General features: G+C 44.9%; 1 protein-coding gene across 3 annotated transcripts in view; it reads right to left on the reverse strand.

Annotated features, from left to right (window-relative positions):
* Nucleotides 1-2,478: 2,478 nt before the first annotated feature.
* The window catches only part of COMMD1 (copper metabolism domain containing 1), a 76,990-nt gene continuing 59,833 nt past the window's right edge, over nucleotides 2,479-19,635 (reverse strand). For all 3 annotated transcript variants that reach the window (XM_082756903.1, XM_082756901.1, XM_082756902.1), the window contains one exon: nucleotides 2,479-6,104. In XM_082756903.1, coding sequence (XP_082613029.1) covers nucleotides 5,997-6,104 — 108 coding nt within the window. In that variant the 3' untranslated portion in view covers nucleotides 2,479-5,996. The remainder of the gene's footprint in view (nucleotides 6,105-19,635) is intronic.

The following is a 19,635-nucleotide window of genomic DNA, read 5'->3' on the forward strand; positions in this document are numbered from 1 at the left end:
AATGATCTACCCGCAGCCTAAACAGAGTGAAAAAAACATCCTTGGGCTGCAAGAGGCCAGAACATGCACTAATTGAAATGTATAAACTTACATAACATTATTTATAAAAAGGAGCCCAATTGTCAAAGGCCCTCAGAGAGCTGGAGCATGGGAATGTTTGTTCTCCCCGCAAAGAAAAATTAATTATGTAAGTTTATAAATTCCAGTTGCTTTGCTCGCTCCGTCTCCTGATGTGCCCAAGGACTACTTGAAAGGAATTTATGGTTCCCAGCCGCTGCTTCTCGATGGTGTTTTTTATCTTTGTACTCATGCACACCGCTGCCCCGCAGGATCTTGCGGCGGGGGGAGCGAGCTGTGCACACCGTGATCCTCGGCTCTAAAAAAAAAAAGCAGACTTGCAGAAGCAAATTTATTTTAGGGAATGTCGGGCTTTCCACGTCACCGTGTGCTTTGGGGAGGGCGGTGGGAGGCTGCTGTGTTTGGGGGTGCAGGCAGAGGCCTGAGGTGGCTGCAGTCAGACCCATGCCATCACAGCTTTGCTTAATTTCTTCTTTTGCTGCCAGGGACACAGATGCTGTGAAGACCCTCTGAAGACCCTCACGCATGGCTGGCTGTGCTGTGGGGCAGCCAGCAACCCAGCACGGGGACAAACACCCCCCACCGAGCACCTCGACCCAGCAGGGGAAACACTTTTATCACAGAGGACCTCGCTTATCGTATGCTCTGCGTGGTTCAATTTGCAAGGCAGGAAGAGTGCCACTCATTACTAAAATGCATTATTTTGTATAATTTCCTGGTAATGCTGGGATTGGCCAGAGCTGCCAGCTGGCTGGAAAGCATAGGAAATATGGCAGGGAAATTACATAGCATCAAACCCGAATGAGGAATGCTTCCTCCGGGGCTCTGCTTGGATGCACTGTGGCTTTGGGTTTTATGCTGCGATTGCTGCTTTTCCCCCATTCTTATTTTCAAAACTTCACTCCTCAAGGATCAAAGATGCTCACCAGTACCCCAAAATGCCATTTGTTCAACGACCTTTGCATGTTCTCCAGTACCATCTCACTGTGACAGCAGGTGGCTGAGTGCTGGAGTTCCACCATGGCTGGCCACTAAGTGAACTAAAGCTCCAAGTCACCTGTGCTCTGAAGAGGTTAGAAACCAGAAACTCTTTGGAGAAACACCTGGTAGCAATGTACTCTGGCTGTGTGGCGGCACAGCACTGTGGTTTTCCTCTCAGAGGCAGCCCCAGTCATGCCCTGATTGCTCTGATAAAGCTAATGGCCACCTGCAACATGCCCCGGGGGCAAAAGCCCCAGGCAGGCACTCCTGACGTGCTTTTAAACCTGTTTTCCTGCAATTTCTTGCATTTCAGCCTTGCTACCTCTGAAAGCAAGGAGGAAGGGTGAGGAATGTGGGGTTCTGACCCTGGGGAAAACCTCCTCCAGGACTTGGTCTCTGCAGAGGATGAGGACACGAGCTGGCTTTCCCCCTGTTTGCGGATCACCCTTCAGCACCCACAAATCCCAAGCCTTTCCTTTGAGCAGCCAGTTGTCATTTGTGGCTCAGTTCCTCAATTCTCCTTTCTTAATGGGTTTCCCCCCCCCAGGCTGCCAACACAGCGAGGAAGTTGCATGGGCTCCTTCAAGCCCGTTATGTCTTGGGGGGCACCAGCCTTTTGTACCCATTTTGTGCAGGGACAACAAGCACAGGCAACACCCCAAATTAACCCTATCCAAGCAGGAGCGGCGTGGTGACCTTCAGGAGCTTTATTTTGGTACAGAGAAGGGAGAAAATGTCGATGGAGATGGCTGCTTGTGCTCCCAGGGAGCCCAGGCCAGGACCTGTCAGAGGGCAAGGACAGCACTGACACAAAATGCCCAAGTCTGCATGGGGCAAAGGCCATGGTTCAAATTAAAAGCAGTCTTTCTTTTAAGTTTACAGACTGGTTTAAGAAATTTAAGTGAAAATCACTTGATTTTGCCTTCTTTCTGCCTAGCTGAAGGCATGCCCCCTGCATGCTGAGGTACAGCAGCAGTGAAACAGGGCCGGGAGGCCTGTAAGCCATTCCCAAAGGCTCCCTCTGTATCCTCCCCACCTTCTCCTACAACCCAGCTTATTCTTTTCATTTGAAAACCCTGCTTGGCCACCATGGGCTCAAAGTGGGGACGAACCACGGCATGAAGTCCCGTGCCACATCTCTACCTCCCACCACAACACGGAGGAAGGCCGAGGGTTGCAGTCTGGCCTTCCCCGGCCGGGCTGTCGCCTGCAATGCTGCCTTCTTAAAAAGGCACTCTCTGTACCCAGCACTGCCTGAGTAAACTTCTTGTAAATACTTGGAATAAATGAATAAACTGTTCAAATTCCCCAGAACGGCAAGGAAACATTTCCACGATCGACACGGAGCAAGCGTGAGTCATCACGTAAAGCTTCTCGGAGACTTACACGTCCAAAAACATCCAGTAAACAATTCGGGAAATCTACTAAGATGGTAAGTGATTTATTTTATTAATAGATAACAAAGAATATAGGAGATGGTGTACAGAAAAGTAAATCTATCAAAATATCAACCAGTTTATCAAGATAAAGCACGACGAAAGGTCATGGACTGCAGCGGCAGCCTTCATAAGAAATACAAAAAAAACACAAATGTAAATTGTGGTGTTTGCACTTGTGAAAAGATCTGTAAGAAGGAGAAAGAAAAATAGAGAAATGGTGAATAAAAAAAAAAGAGACAAAAATACCCCAAACAATGGGAAAGGAAATCCACGTGAATGTAATGCATCTGCCTCTGCTGTTTCACATGGCCCAAAGCTTTATGAAATGCAGTGGTTGCTTGGCTTGGATTTGGAAAAATGTGCCGTGCCTAAATTATTTTTTCAGATATGCCTAGAAAAATACTCTATGAATTAAGCAATTCTGGGAATACGTGGACCAGGACAGAAGAAAATTGCACCGAGAGGGATCTTTTTGCAAGCAGAGCGAACGCAAGCCTTGCCAATCGCCTAACACATGATTTAAGGCGACAGCACGGGCAGGTATTTTAGGGAGCCCCAGCTCATAAACCAGCGGCAACTTGGAGGGATTCCCAGAAAACAAGAAGTCACTGAATGAATAAATTGCAGGGCGTTTCGGCGACGCATAAGGCGACCTCAGCTGAAGGTTGCGACAACGCGGGGCTGCCGTTCGTGAGTTTTCGGCCACGGTTGGGATGAGATGCACCTCTGGAGCCTCGTGCATGGTGCTGGAGCTGCAGCCTCAGCCTCTTGCTTGCCACTGGTTAAATCCACCACGATTTTGGGGAACCACTGGCTGGGTGAGGAGGAAAGCGCTGGCAGAAGTGGGACTGGAGGAAGCTGGTGAAAACCCTCGCAACATCCCGGCTCACCCAGGCGGTGCCGCAGCTCCCGTGCCTTCCTGGATGCTCCCCGCCCTGTCTCAGCCCCATCTGTATTTGTCAGCCTGAATATCCGAGCTCTGATCGAAACCAAGCCTGCCCCAGCCCAGGGCCATGTGGAAGTCCCACTTGTTCCTGGTTTCCAGTCGTTAGTAAACCAGGAAGGATGAAAATTTGGCAGGTTGCGGGGCTGGGGAAAGCCAGCCTGAACTGATTTCATGGCCAAAAGAGAGAGCGAAGCGGAAGGCTTCCTGGTTAAATTCATCCAGAGCTTTGTCTGGTTGGAGACCTCTATCCCCGGCCACTGAGCAAGCTGTGGCGGGGCCGGGACAGAGGTCACAGGGCAGGAAACAGGAGCGGTGGCTCGGGGCATGCTGCCACCTGGCCGCTCCCCTGCAGGGAGGAAGAAGAGGAAGAGCTGCCCGGCCACGAATTTGGGTGATTGTGGTTTACACCCGGACAAGTAATGCCCATGAATCCCAACAAAAAAAACAAGGCAACTTGGCTCCTTCACTCAAGGATGCGAGCACAGCGACATTTGAGGTGTCTTCTCCTCCACCAAGTCCAGCCGAAAGTGGCCCATAGTTTCAAAACCCCACAGCGAGGAGCAGGTGGATGGACACACACCTAACCCATGCCGGCAGGAAGGCACGGTCCTGCTCAGTGTGGAAATCTGTTCTCCTCACCCAGCCTAGGGATGCACAGCATCCTCTTTCCCTGCCCATGTCAAACCTTGTGAAGCAGAAATGATTTTGCTGCCCAGTGACACTCCTGTGCCCTTACGAAGGGCTAGGCAGAGCGTGGTTCCCAAAATATTAGGCTGCTTTTTTTTTTTTTTTTTTTCCAGCTTTGCGTAATAGTTAGCAAAGACACACCAAGAAAATCACGAGAATTAGATATTTAGGGGAAGGAGGACTGGGAAGAGAGAAGCAGCAACCACAACCAACACACTCCTTTTTAACGTCTCACCTCTACTAGGAAAGTACCCAATTATTTCTTAAATGACCCGACTTTATTATTTTTTGCCTCAGCCTCCTTGCCTGGTTAGCCATTTCACATATTTATTATTCTCTGCATGAAATAATACTTCCTGACATCTGTTCCCAGTTTGTTTCTCTTTAAGTTCCATTTATAGCACATTTTCCTATCCTCTGACCATGTTAAAATAAAACAATAAGTATGTTTGACATGGTGCAAGTTACTCAAGATCACGATCCTTCCCTGACCTTGATTTTTTTTAATTTTTTTTACTTCTTTTCACATGCACTAAAACACAGAAGAACATTTAAATGAACTTTGCTGAAGAGGCAAGTGGCAAGCTGACGGCATCAGCAAGCACTCAGCACTTCACAGCCCTGCTGGCAGCTGGCTACCAGTGGGCTGGGGATGGGGCTCGGTGCTTTCAGCCCCTTCCACTCTGCCAAGGATCAGCTGCAGCTAAATTTGGAGAGCGAGGAGCTGGAGCTGTCTGGTCCCTTTGCAAAACAGAGGAGAGAACCAGGTGGCCCTAAGAGTCAGTGGGATGAGCATGGGAAAGGAGATGTTAATGCCACGAGACAAACTGGCCTGGTTGATGCTTTACCTTCTGACCAGGCAGACGGGAAAAGGGGCCTTCTTCTGGCCCTGAAGAGAGAGAGCCCGCTTCCAGAAACAACCTGGCAACTCCACAAGCAACAAACCCACAAGAAGCAGTGCGGAGTCCTTCAGTAATGGCACAAGAGCATTTGATGTCGTCATCTCTGTCTTGGTACAAGCAGTCAACATAATTTTAGCTAGGAAGGTTGCTTATAAAGCTAAGATGAAATGGAAAGAATCAGTGTAGCCGCCAACCAAATGTATAAGCGTGCCTTCCTGCTAGGAACAAAAGCAGCAAGCTAGTGCCGTGCTCCAGCTGCTCCATCACCATTTTACAGACTCTCAGGCAATTCTCCCATAGGAACCATCATGTTCCAGGCAGCTCCTCCACGTCATCCTGCACTGATAAGCTGGTAGTTACGGTTATTAATCCCATTGTGGCAAAGTGGACAAGATCACAGCCCTGAACTGAAACCTTTGAGACTGAAAACATTTCAGCTCAGTCCTCCCTGGCTGGAAAAGAGGTCACTGGATCAGGCTTTTGGAAAACCAGTGTCACCTCCTGCCACCCAAGAGATGTTCCCAGAATTGTCCCCGGCTCTCTGTGGCACAGGGCAGGTGTGTGTCAATGGGTCAGCAAGGCTGGCCACCTCATGCACTTCTCCGCCACCACAACCATCCTATTTACCTTTGCTGTCCATCCACCTGGTATTTACAGCACCTGGAAGTCTCAGAAAATGATCGAGGGAGAAAAAAATAAGGAAAAGCTGCTGAAAACTCAAGGGCTTGATTATGCAAAGTTTTATGCAAACAACACTACTGCTGCCTTGGAGAACAGGCATGGAGGAAGGGTCAGAGAAGTCTCCACAGCATAACTTAGCCCATGCTTGGTTTTGAATGTGTTGTATGGTTATAACTGGGACTTACAGATCATTACATATTTTATTTGTATAAACAGGCATTATGAAAAAGTACCAAGGTCGTTTGACTTCTGAGTTGCAATTCTCTTTATTTGCTGTAAGAGTCAAGTGGTCTGAGTCAAGGCAGTCATGCTCTCCTCTATTTCCGAGAGTTTCTTCAGCATCTGGCTCACCTTGGCCTCATCGAACTCCAGGCAGAGAAACTCGGATTCCTACGAAACAAAATTGAAAGAACAGCAGTTGACAACGACGATCGTTTTTCAGGCATACAAAGGAGGAGAGATATTACCAGGAAACCAGAACGCGTTACGTCCCCTGGATCTCCTTTTTGCCTGGTACCACGTCAGTACCTGCAGCACGCCCAGGGATTTGCCACCAATCACCCACCTACCAAGCCTGTACATGCTGGCAAGCCAGCCAGCTGCTGCCAAAGAGGACACACAAAGGGCCAAGAAAGTAAATAATATGTGTTATAAAAGTTCTAATCATACAGAACTTATTAATAAACACCAATGTGAACCAGCCTCCTGAGGTCTCCAGTCCCATAGTCTTACCCACTGGCGTGTCTATGGTCACAAAGTACTTCCTATGGGGATTCTGGCTGACAAAAAGGGCATCCCCAGGTCTCATATGGTTTTGAGCACACTGAACTCTGTCAGTTTTTCAAAATACGTTTTTTCCTATAATTATCACCTGCCAAAAATACTGCAACCTCATCCTTTACATTCACAGCAGAAATAGCTCATATGCAAGGACAAAGTCATTGGAGAAATGCAAATGAAAACCATCAGTTTTTCCCCACTGAATTTCTTGCTAACCAAATTTTACAAGTGTTTTTCCCCAGACATGGGGAATAGTTTTACCTTTTACCTTCTGTTACCCTCACAGGGATTCTTGGGTCGTTCCGGTTTTTGTAAGAATCAGACCAGAAAGTGATGTGTAAACCAAAAGGCGGACGGAGGAACCAAAGGGGATTATTTTGTGTACGATAACCACAAAAGGCACTGCCAGAAGAAGGCGAACAGGAAAGAAAGGAGATGACAGATGTTAATGATTATGAAGTCAAGCACGTGGCAGTCCATAAAAAGGCTGTGCCAGGGTTTCTGCCCTGACGTGAGTCACAGGGGGAACTACCGCAGTTCAATGTAGAAATCAAAACATCGATTTAAACTTTGAAACTGGAGGCACAAAGCTGCACACTTACACCCACATTCCACGTGCTTTAAGAAAGGAAACCTGGCAAAATAAAAGCATCACGCACTTTAAACTTTAGTCACCAAAGATCTCCCCAAAGGCAGCTGTTTGGGCACTGGAAAGTCACTTCACAGAGCTACACTGGGTAAATCCATCTTCATGAAACGTTTGTCTTCTCTGCCAACTACCAACAGACCAAAGTGCAGAGATCCCATTATGTATTGAGTATATACTTGTATTTTATCAAGTACTTCTGATTAGTGAACGTTTCATAGAGATAGGAGAACTTACTTCATGCCACTTCGTTCAATCAGAATTCAGAAACAGTCACATATCTGAGTAGGCATCAGGCAGAATATACAAAGGACTGCTAGGAAAGACCTTTGACTGAGTAAGCTCATAAAGAGCATGCTGTTGGAAACTACCACGGCAGGTTGTTGTTGTGTTTTTTTTTTTTTTTTTTTTTTTTTTTTTTTTTAATTATTAGCCTCTATAAAGTAGTCAGAAAACAGCAGTAGGCATTCAGGATCAACAGCAACACAGATAGGAAGCCCAGGACTTGGATGTTTTTCTTGTCCTTGACAATGGTTATCAACACATCTTATGGAAAGTATCTTGGCACTACAGCCCGCATGTAAAATACCCTGAATACTTCTACAAGGCATAATTACAGCCGGTCAGCGTGCACAAAAGAATGTCTGGTGAGGAATTAGACGGCTTAACTCCATTTGGCAGTGGGCTTTCCTGTAGATTCCTCTCTGATTAAGAGTTATTAAAAACATTGGTTGCATCTGCCTGAGGAAGATGTGTTTGCAAGCTTAGGAGATTGCAAAAGAATGCCTAAACAAACCCCAGAAACATCTCCTTATACATTCCTTTATTAGGAAGCACTGGAAAAGGCAAATCTCAAGCAGGCAGCCAGTTAACAACCTGAGCCTTTTGGAAGCACGGTGCTGAAACCAGACAACGTACCCTTGCTGGAGTGAGTCGTTCCCTCTGAAATGAACAGACCAGGGCAGCGTCAGCCCAACCGCACAGCTTTTGGTGCAAAGGCAGCAGATCGGGACTGCAGAGCCGATGCCTCTTCAGCTTCCTCTGCAAAATCTCCCCAGCTTTAACATCCTTGTTTTCAGACAGGAAAACAATTTTGAGCTCGCTTTCACAGAAGAGCTACTGCAGAAGCAGAAGCTTTTCTTGCCAGCCTAAAACACTCTGAGCATCAGTAACACGTTACAAGTCTTGTTTCATAGACAACATCTGAAAACAGCTCTTCTCTCCATAACCTGACCTCGTCTTTCCCAACACGTGTGCCACAGCCACGGGATAATTTCTGTCTTGACCTTTCTGGCAACGACTGGCGGCGCCACGCTTCGCAGCCCCGGGTCATAGTCCTCAACAGGATGAACTCCAGGGCCAAACTCCTGCTGGCATCTGTGGCTTTCTGGCTACAACTGTGCACCCCGAGTCATGCGTGCTGCTGGTCATGAACGGATTTCCCCAGGGCAAGGTCTGAATATGCAGCTTTTAAGATCTGCAGAAGATGATTTTACAGCTTAATCACAAGGTGAGCGTGAGCAAACAGGAGAGGACCGAAGCTCCCAGCTCTGGTGGGGGTGTTTTTGGCCTCAGGTAGCCTTTTTCCTCTTCAGGTTTTGTCAGTGAAAAGGACTGTAAATTGAGCAGAAGGACACTCTTGCCAAAACTTTCCTTTGTGGATGGGACAATAGTTGAGCAATTACCACGTTCTCACGTGGGCCAACCTGGAACACGAAGGAGGGGGTGATAAATCAGGTTGCTCAGAGCTGGGTTTTAGTTTCACGTAATGCTTAGCTAGTTTATATCCTCCACAAAGTTCCAAAGATAAAGAAAAAAGAGAGGAAAAAAAAAAGGAAGACTGAGCTCTGAAATCCAAAACTGATCACTCCCTGTAGCTGTTTTCTAAGAGCAGGACATATCTGGTATCCTCGGCAAGAAACAAGGCATCCTTTTGGTTATTTCTTAGTGCTATAAATTTTTTCAGCCCATTCGGATGCCTCGCAATTAAGCAAAACCAAACCAGAACGAGTCATTCATTAAAAACAAACCCAGAAGCTAACAAACAGGAACATCACCAGACTACCAAACACTCGCCGACTGCTTATCCGAAGCCACCAAGCACGCGATGACAGCGCCGTGAGCCCCTCGGCTGGAGGGGGACCTGCTGTGGTCGATGCTTCATACTTGAAGCATGAAGTGGCAGTGCCTGGAAGCTCTGCACGCTCGTCTGCAGGACAGAAACCTGGACTTTGCTGAGCCCTTCCTGGAGGTGGATGAGGTCTTTAGGGACGGAGTGTGTCCGTGCATGAGTAGGGCTGTCAGAGCACACGTGTGTGCAATGGAAACAGCATGAACAGCCCTGCTTTCAGGCTGGAAAGCCAGGCTCAAAGCACACAGAGAACCGCACTGCCCTTCCACCACCAAACTGAGCCTCTCGGAAAGCAGTGGGACCGGGCAGCCACTTCCCACACCCGTCTTGGTTTTCTCCGCACACGCTTTCCCATCCTCCTCCCATTTCCCTCCCAAGCCCGGGCTACAAAAAGGAGCTGCAAAATAAACATCCAAGAAACACACACTCCCCCCAGCCATGAATCAGTTCTGCCATCTTCCAAGTTTGCTTGTTTTTTGTTGTTTTTTTGGTTTTATTTCCCCCCCAATAACAACAGGGAGCTGAAAAAATATTTATACGAGAGACTGTCTTTATAAACATCAGTGCTCTTGCTATCTACTAGAAAAATACTAGGAGAAGGATGGCTTTCTTTATCTCAGGAACTACAGTTTAAAAAAAAAGTGGTTTTAGAAAACCAATTCTCACACATCCAAAACTTAAAATAGTTTCCAGTTGTTCTCTATAGCATCGCTTTGACCAGCTACTTTAAAAGGTTCCCAGTGACCTCGACACTTTTGGTGTTTTAAGTTCTAGCAAGAGATTTGCTTTGGATGCTGAGACATCTCGACTGCTGCTTGTCCCACGTAGCGGGGGAATGTCCCAGTGAGGAAGCAGCAGTGAGGAAGTCGAGCACAAGGAGTCTCAAGGGAGATGCTGGCCCTGGTGCAATCGGCAGGGCACAGACGGTGACACGCTTCACACTCGCTGACAAAGACTGCAAGGTGGTGATGGCAGCCGTAACAACCCAAACCCAAGCAGGTTCAGGGGACCAGGGACCACTTTCCTCTGCTGACAGCTGCCAGGAGAGCAACTCCATGGTTTGTGCAAGGGGAGAAGGAGCCAGCTCCATGGAGCTCTCTATGGCCTTCAGGGAACCAAGAGAGAGAGAGAAATGCAGGGTTTGTTTGGTTAGCTTCTATTTCACATTAAAAAGCCTCATTTTCAGACAAAGTGCTGCGTGCCCATCCTCCCCACCACGGATTTCAGACACGATGATTTCATTTCATATTTTGCATAAGACTAGAATTTTTAGATGTGGCTGCCCTTTGTGTAAGTAAAAACCAAACCAGTAGTGTCACCAGGATCCGAACTTGCCTTCAAACGTTTCGAACATCCAGGTACCTCCTGTTGTGATTAAAAGCCCGCATTCATTTTTGGCCTTCCTAATTTTCTTTTGCCTGCAACGGCATTAAGTGGTTTTAGAAAGGACTAGCTGATAAAACAGTTTTACATTCAAGTAATGCGTTCCCTTGCTAGCAAGGAAATGTTATTTTTATTAACAGTTTGTGATACTGTGATAAGCAAAGTGCTTCACTTAAGGAGGCTTTTTCTTAATTAAAAGAACCGTCTAAGCCAGAATTCCAATATCACTTATTATCCAAAGTGGTAGAATTCAGAAGCGTTGCCTTATTTTGGGCTGCAGCCCAACCATTCTATGATAGGTGATTAAAACTGAAAATAATTTATTTCTCCACTTAATCAGATGTGCAAAGGACTGAATCAAAGAAATTTCTGACACAACGTTTCCTATAGAAATTAATCTTTCTGCTTTCTAAAGACCTCTTCAATCCTCAAGGCTAAGCAACTGATAACAAATTCTTTTACATGTCCCTTTTCCTTCCAGATCACTGAATATTCTGCAGCCCAGCAAATCTCCTGCCTCTTCTGTTCACCAGGAAAAATACCAAGTATACCTTACGTAAGTAATTAAGTGGATCGCTGGTAAATAAAGATGCTGAAGCCATGACCGTCAGACTTCAATATAACTTTGCTGCAACAGAGAATGACAACCTGCCTTCAGAGGCTTTCACACATCGTTACATAAGGCATAAGAAATGCGAGGATATGTAAAGCCACATACATTATAAGCTACCCAACCATTTTCCATCAAACAGAATTATCTCTGTACGCCCAGCTAAAAAAAAAAAATACCTTGAGATTTATTCCTAGTGCACCAAAGCATCCCTGGGCTTTGCTTCCAGCAACACACAGCAGGATTGGGGTTAAATCAGAGATGTTTTAACACCAGATGAATATCACACAATTTACAGTACAAGCAAATTAGGCTGCAAACAGAAAAGCCAGCTGGGGGTACATAAAACAAAACGTTTTGTGGAGCACTGAGGAACTGGTCAGTGCTTGAGACGTGGGAGCGAGCAGGGCAGCGGGCGTGCGAGGAGCACAGCACACTTGCCTCTTCCAGCAACAGCCACGGGCAGAAACTAAATTTATGTGGCTTCCAAGGCAAGAGTTACATGGCAAAGACAAAATACTGCTCTCAGAGTAAATCTACAGCTTATCAATTTATTTTTTTCATTTCACAAACAAGTATTAAAACGCTGCTTATCTGGAGTAAGAGGAAATGCACGCACGTGCTAAAGATATAACCTGCCTCAGCAGCGGGAGTTAGGATGAGAAGAAATCTATTGATCTATTAAAAATGTCAACTCTCCTGCTTCCTTAAAATTTGCTAATTATATTGAAACATTTTTCATAAAATACCGCAGATATTACCCTCTAAGTAACATCCCAAATTGTAAGTATATCATTATTTCAGTAGGAAAATAAATGCATAACTATTGGACAACCACCTAATAAGCTAACTCCTTATACCCTGCTGTCCTTCCAGATGAAACTGAAGGACTGCACACTCAGCATGAGCTTGCACATACATTAAAAACATAAATTTTCTGAACACCTCGCCGCAGCGTTACTGGCTAAGAAAGCATCCCTCCCTCCTCCTGCTCGGGGCTGATGGCTCACAGAAAGCCGTAATGCCTTTTGGGGACAAGCCAGGCTTTCCAAAGGGTCAGAAACGATGCTCCCTGCGGGTGTGCTTGGCACGCAGAGAGGACAAGAGATCCCTAAGAGCATTTTATAGAGAGGTTTTGTTGGCTTCAGTTAATCAGCACTTCTCCCGTGAGCTGCGGAGCCTCACAGCCCAGATGGGAGCAGCTTAAAGCTAGGAGTGATGATGATACAGCCCAGTTCTCCCTTCCTATAACCAAAATGGCACATTCCTGGTTACTCCATTCTTATTTCTTAATCACTAATGAACTATAGGTGGAAAGAAAGTATCTGGAAATGGCCAGTGAGCAAACCAAAAGAATGTGCAGAGAGGTAGCACTGACCCGAGAGCAGTAATTGCACCTAAAACCTGACAGGTGAGGAAATTACAGGACGGTCCAAGTCTCTGTGACCTCCTTTAAGCATCACTCAGCATGCCCCCGCTGGGCCAGCTCCCCTGCCACCACCAGACAGCATTAATTTGTGATCGCCATCGTGGAATTGCTTCTCTGACATGGACAGAAATAGCAAGATACAACGCTCACGGTTCAGATGGACCCATTTTAAGGCTTTGACAATAAAGAAATGCAGATCCCAAAATAAATAAAATAAAATGACTTGTCCCAGCACTACTGGGAAGCCCTCAAGTTCTGGATTCAATTTGTTTTTTTATGTTTTGTTTTAGATGCTGTACTGTCCCACCATCCCTATTCCATGAAGACACCTGTGGAGCTGCTGCCTGAGTGCCGAAACACAAACCAAGCTACACCTGACCCTCCTGCAGGCTTTTGGGGAGCCACATCCCTCCCCACATGGCTCCAGATTTGCTTCCCTGAGGAGTGGTTGCTGACGCCAGCCCCAGCAGGAGTGGGGGAAGAGGGAGACAAAAATGACCTGCATAATTCACGCTAAAAAAAAAACATAAAAGATAATGAGTTACCATGACAATGTTCTGGAAAGCATAAAGAGATGACCCCAAGAGAAGAAAAATATTGGATTTGAGCTTATTTTTCCTTCTGTAAGAATCAGAGTGACAGGCGTGTTGAGCTGGGTGATTCATCCTAAGAAGAAATGTATCGTCAGATGTTTATGAGAGTGGTTTACTCTCACTGCTTAGATTCTCACGTTAGGAACACTTAACAAATAATAACAAAAAAATCAACAAAAACTGGGATGCTAGAACACAAGGTAGCCTGATCAAGTTGAAATTGCATCGAATCTGCTAAAAGACTGCATCAATCGTGATCCCACTGCAAACTTTGCAAGTGACTTTTAGATTCATTAATGTTCTGCAAGGCACGCTGGGGCTAATGACAGCAAGTTCAGCTAATTCCAGAGAAATTGGAATGGATGGCAATCCATTGATTTCATATAACCATGCTTCAGACAATGCTAAATTCATTACTTTTAATTAAATTTAGCTGCTTTTGCAACAAACGTATAGTCATGGCCTTTGAAAACACTAGGGTAAAGAGCAATTCATTTCCATAATACTGCATAAAATAAAGCAGAAATATTTGTTACTGAAAGGGCATTCTAATTCCTCTGTATTATTTTGGTGTTACGTGAACCAGGAATCTCTTAAGCTAATGATTATTACATCAACACAGAAAAAAAGAGTCTACCCTCCTGCAGATCTTTCCTTAATTCTTTTAATGTAACATCAAGCCTGTAATAGCACAGATTAATCAGAAAGGATTGCAGAAATTGAAATAATCTCAGGAGCATAAGATTAGTTCTCTGATACTGCACAGCAAATGTAATGTCATTGCTTTTATGTTATCAACCTACTGGAAACATTCCGTTTGGTATTTTAAACCTTAAATGAAAGATGATTATTTATGGATGCGGAGACACACAGCCCTTAACCCGCTTGTGCTTGTGCCTTTTGGAAGCAGAGTTTTCCTATCAGAAAACACCAGGAAAGAAGAAAAGTTAACAGTGCAAGTAAATAGAAGGAAGCATACACTGAAGTTCTTCCATATTTCACATCATAAAGTTATTTTTTTTAAAAGAGATTAATACTTTTATGCAAGGTATGTATACTTCATAAATGGCTATACTGTTTTCAAATGGCTGATACTGTGTCCTAGTCTATACTGTATTTTATCTGTAAGCCTTCCAACTTCCTCTTTTTTTCCTTTTTTCTTAAAAAAAAAAAAAAACACAAAGCACACTTTGCATGGTGCCTGCTTTCTTTTCTGAATGGTTTGAACCTCCTGTAATCCCCACATCCCACTCACAGAGCAGCATCCTGTCCTTGGTGCCCTCCATACATGAACTCTTCCAAGGGCTACCCAATGCAAGCTTCCACCTAAAAATACCGTGCCACAGTGCATAAATGCAGAGTTTGATAATGAACGAACTGTGTCTAGCACAGTTAATTATCCTGCATTTGTCATCAGTGATCTTGTGTTTCACCTCATTACTAAAGGAGGGCTCAGACCCAGCCACTGCCTTCTAGATGTTGCTAGGACACTGCTCGTTCATTATTGATGGAGATGAGCTGAAGCACCCCGTGGTTTTGGAGAAAACACCACGAATGCCTTTCCTAAGAGAGCAGCACCACCGCCTCGACACGTTCAGATGGCCTGAGTGCTGAGCCAGTTCACACGGACACTGGCTGGGGGGACAAAAGGAAAGGACACAGAAATCACTGTCCTGCTGGTGCTAATATAACTTGGAAAAAACAAACAAACAAACAAACAAACATATCCATTTATGCTGACAAAATGCAAATTTAATTCTCATTTGTAGATGACTATTTGCAAGACTATACCTGCAACTTTTTTTGCGGGCATATCTGATCACTAGTTACTTGCTAAGCTTGCCTACCTGGTTCCTCTGTTACCCTTTTACAACACGTTCAAGTAGTTGAGAAAATGACTGCGTGGATTGCCTTTCCAAACCTGCTGAGGTCACTGGGTGTCACAGGAGAGGAACAGGATGGAAAAACCCTTTGGCAGTCCCTGGCTGACCAGCACCACACACCTGAACTTACACAGTGCACAAACCATTCGAGCCTCCTCTCTGCTTACAGTTCAAGTAACTAACTATGAAACTGTGAATTTCACAGGGAATTCCCAGTCATTTCTTCAATTCCATAGTCATCCTTCATAAATTTGATTAAAACACATGAAAAATAACTGCTTGAAGACAGCCTGGTCTATTCTCCTGAGTCCCAGCTGCTGATGTTGAGAAACAACACCGAGGTTGCAAAATCCATCGTCCCCATGCCAGGAAAGCCATAGCCCTGCTCCTCCTTCACGCACTGAGCAGAAACTCTGCTCTCTATGAACAATTCAACAGCAGGCTTGGTGTGCTGCTACTGGGGTGTTCCACATGTACGAGTCATTTCACCCTGGCAACCTTTTTTTGAGCCTGGAAGCTGCATCAGTTTCATTTCAGCAGATGGTCTTTAAGGTCCTTTCCGATCCAAACCATTCGATGACTCTGTGATTTCTATGAAATACTGACCTTATCAGCTGGTCAAAGCTGAAGGCTGCTAAGCACAGGGCTAGGAAATGCCAGCTAGAGGCACTGCCATCGTGTTGCCTTCTCGAGACAGGAATGGAGTTGAGGCAAGAGAACAAAAAGCGTTAAGCTCTAACTCCCGGTGCAGAAATGAAAAGCGAGACATTTCTGTATCTAAACCACACTACGAACACCATTTGGACAGAGAAAGCACACCAAGACCACTCTCGTTTTGCTGAATCCCAGCATCTTTGAAAGTAAAGCTGAACTCAAGAGCTCTTTTAAACCCTGCAACAGTGAGCACAGGATGGTTAATCTTTAACAGGGCATTTTTCTCCTGCAGCTTGGCTGGCATGACGTAAATAAGTGTAACAGCATGCAACACAAATCACTGCACCTTAGTCCACTGACACTTCCTTGGTAATGTTGGTATACAACCCTGGGAGGGTCCCTGGCCAAGTTATTATGCAGAAGAAAATGTTAACGAAGAGTCAAAATCACCAGCTGAGAACCACATTTCCCTTCTAACTCTTCTTTGCACAAATTTTGTTCCCACTAGGCAAGTTTAAAAGACCTCTGAAGAGAAGACTTGCAGAGTACTTAGGGAGAATTTATTTAGGGGTTTTGGTCAATATTTGGAAGTCATTGGTCTAATCCCCCTTTGGGAGATGGTACATGAAAGCTTTATGGGGAATTCCATTAATTCTGTAACAAACGTGGTTGCCAGTCCTTAATCATCTGAAAAGCATAAATTAGGCTGCAAACTGTTCTAGTTTTACATTATTTTTACTCCTTTAGAAAAGAGCTTTTTGGGATCCTATGCAATCTAGCGTCTATCATAGGATGAAATCTTAGGGAAAACAGAGAGTGAATTTTTATGCTTAACATTGGTATTTATTTTTCTCCACATGAATACCCTAGAGCAAGCTTATGGGTACCTGAAAGCACTTAGGAGGTTTTAAAAGAAAAACCAATATAGTAACACCTGTACATTTCACCGAACTGTACAGAGAAGCGTTAAAGACAGCACTAAAAATAAAGCCTTATTAAATTCCCTTTGTATCACTGCTGCATTTGAATCAATACATGTATTTAAAAACTACAGAAACGCTCTATTTTTGGCAGAGTATCAGGTTCTTGTCTTACTTCTCAGTCACATTTCCCTCCAGCTCATCCCAGCTCCGGTAGTCCTTCCACTGCTGGTGCTCACAAGGGTACCAAAGAACAGAGAGCTCCATCGTCGTTTATTTGAGCTCTGCTGTGTCAGCTCTTTTCCAACGATGACTCTCCTGGAAGCACTGCTGCAAGGTTATGTACTTTCCTTGGAAAGTCCCAGGTAGGGGAACTTCGGGGTTAAATGACCTTCCTCACTTACGGTCATTGCCCTTCCGTGCTGAGCTGTATTTTCATAGTTCTATCTTGTTCGACAGCTGTGCGCGTTTTCTCGTACTGTATTTTTGTTGTTTGGCTTTTATGCCTGCTCACAGAACTGAAATAGCCACCCACAGTTTTCTCTGTACATGGTTAGGCTCCAAATACCTCTCTAAGCCTTAGTCTTGTCTCACTTAATTGTAGCTAAAGAGTATGGCATTAGTTTCAGGAAGAGAGAGTCCTACTCAAAGGATCTCTCACTTTCACCTTAAATCCAGCTTCTCCAGTTCTCAGAGCTGGAAGTCACACTCCTTATGTTTTAACCTCACTATTATCCGATACAGGAGTCATTCAGCATCACAACAGACTTTCCTTTTCAGAATCAAATTTCAGCTGCTTTGTGGTGTTATCTACCCTTTCCTTAAGCATATCACAAAGTATGGTGTTGGAACATCAAACCCTTTGTGACTCTGGGGAGTATTTTTGTTATGGGGTATTGCCACGACGGGAGTTTCCAAACTGTGCACTTATCTAACTCTTATTTACACAAGGAAATTTCTGTACTTTTAGCTCTTTATTTAGTGTCAATTTAGCATCAACCCCGTTCCTCTCAGTTACTGCAATATTTATTGGCAGGAACATAGGAATGAATTGTGGGGTTAAGGGTAACTTTTATAACAACTACATGCACACAATTTATGTAATCTGCATTTAAAAATAATCAGATAATCAAAGAACACAGTCAAAACCTGAGCAATGAATAGCTGACCTTTAAAGGATGGTGTGACTTTGGATCCAGGCATATTCTGCATAGTTAATTACTTGGTTAGCATCCCCCAAACCTGATCTCTCTTGCTCTCTCTGAGCTTTTTACTGTTTATCTGTTATATAAAGGCCTCAAGTGCCCATTAACGTCCTGCCTAAAAGTATTACACTGAATATAAAAGCTGAGTGGAAATTAATACCCTAAGACAGCTCAAGCGGCCGTATTTTCCATGACACCAGGAGATGCTGGCTCCCTTTGATGTCAATGGCTCCAAGACCTTGGCTTTTCAGCTCCGATTTGTCTTCAGCAGATGACAGTTGGGTTCAGTCAAAGAAGAGACAGGAGAGTAAAATGACTCTGAAACAACATTTTGGAATCAGGCATATTTAAAACCTTTCCTGATCCTTTCTGAACCACGCAGGCTTGCGCTGAGGCCTACAAAGCAGCAGGTGAGAGAAGCACAGAGCACGTTGCTGAAATACCTGTAAACGCACAACGGTGTTGATTTTGGTTGTTGCAAGTCTCACAAGTGGTTAATAAAGGCCGTGCAAAGCCTTTGTTTTCTGAACAGCAAGAGGCAATGCCCTCCACAAGTCCCACCTACAGCTCCGTGACCGTACCTGCGCCCTGAGATCAGCGTGACCTGGCTCAAACAAACCCACCCGCGTCCACAAAATGGTGCTTTTCAGAAAGACAGCGATTTTTTCAAGGGCATCTCTTTATCCACATCCATCCTGGCTGTGTTTATAGCAACATGGGCATTAATTTCCTCCAGGGTACTTTACCACCTAGAGGGGGAAGAGCACGGAGAGCAGCAACACAGAGACTCGCAGACGCACGCAGCAGCTCCACAGCCTCACAAAAACACAGAGCCTCTGCCAGGGGCACGCTGGTGAGTCATGAGAATCCCAAATTGCACACGAATGTGCCACTAAATGGAGAGTTAAAAGTAACTTTAATTAGGGCAGAAGGGCTCGCGTGGAAACACAAAACCAGAGGCTTGAAAATAGGCTTGCAGTTCAGTTAGGTTTTCTGCGAGTTTTTTTTAGAAATATTCATCAGGACAATAAGTTTGGGCCAAAAAGGCTCCCCCCTCCCCCATTTTTAGGAAATTTATCTACACCCTTTCCAGTGATCTGTAAATAGAATTTATGGGGACAAGGACTTCTCGGTTACATTGCCACTGCAAGCATGAAATCCCAGTGGGACCAAAATAACTATATTTGCTTCTTTTTAGTAATTTGAATATATAACTTATAAGGGGGAAAGAAGCCAACATTTAACAAGAATCGGCTTATTTCCTTTCTGAAAGCCAAGTTTTTCTCCTTATTTCTTTCAGAATGCAAACTGTTCTGTTCTGATTCACCAGGAGAAACCCCCTGTGAAAAGGAGGGCAGCCAGGTATTCACAGCCCAAGCTGGTTTGCAGCCCCTCCAACACCACCACTGCTCCAGAGCACTGGGACGGGCATGGCACTCGGATTTATCACCACAACAGCAGCTTCTGCTGAGCGTGGTGCAGAGCCCACTAAAGATAGTGGGGATCTCTGCACTGACCTTGGGATCAAATGCACCGAAATACCAGCATTATGTGCAGGCAAGGAGATACCGAAAGAATATAGCTGGAAAAAAAAAAAAAAAAAAGCTTTTCTTTGCTTTTTTCTTTTACACACAGAAGATGTGCTTGCTAATATTTGCTGCGTGACACGTAACTCCCTGCTTTCCCT

The sequence above is a fragment of the Aythya marila genome (assembly GCF_965140915.1).
Source record: "Aythya marila genome assembly, chromosome: 3".
Lineage (NCBI taxonomy): Eukaryota > Metazoa > Chordata > Aves > Anseriformes > Anatidae > Aythya > Aythya marila.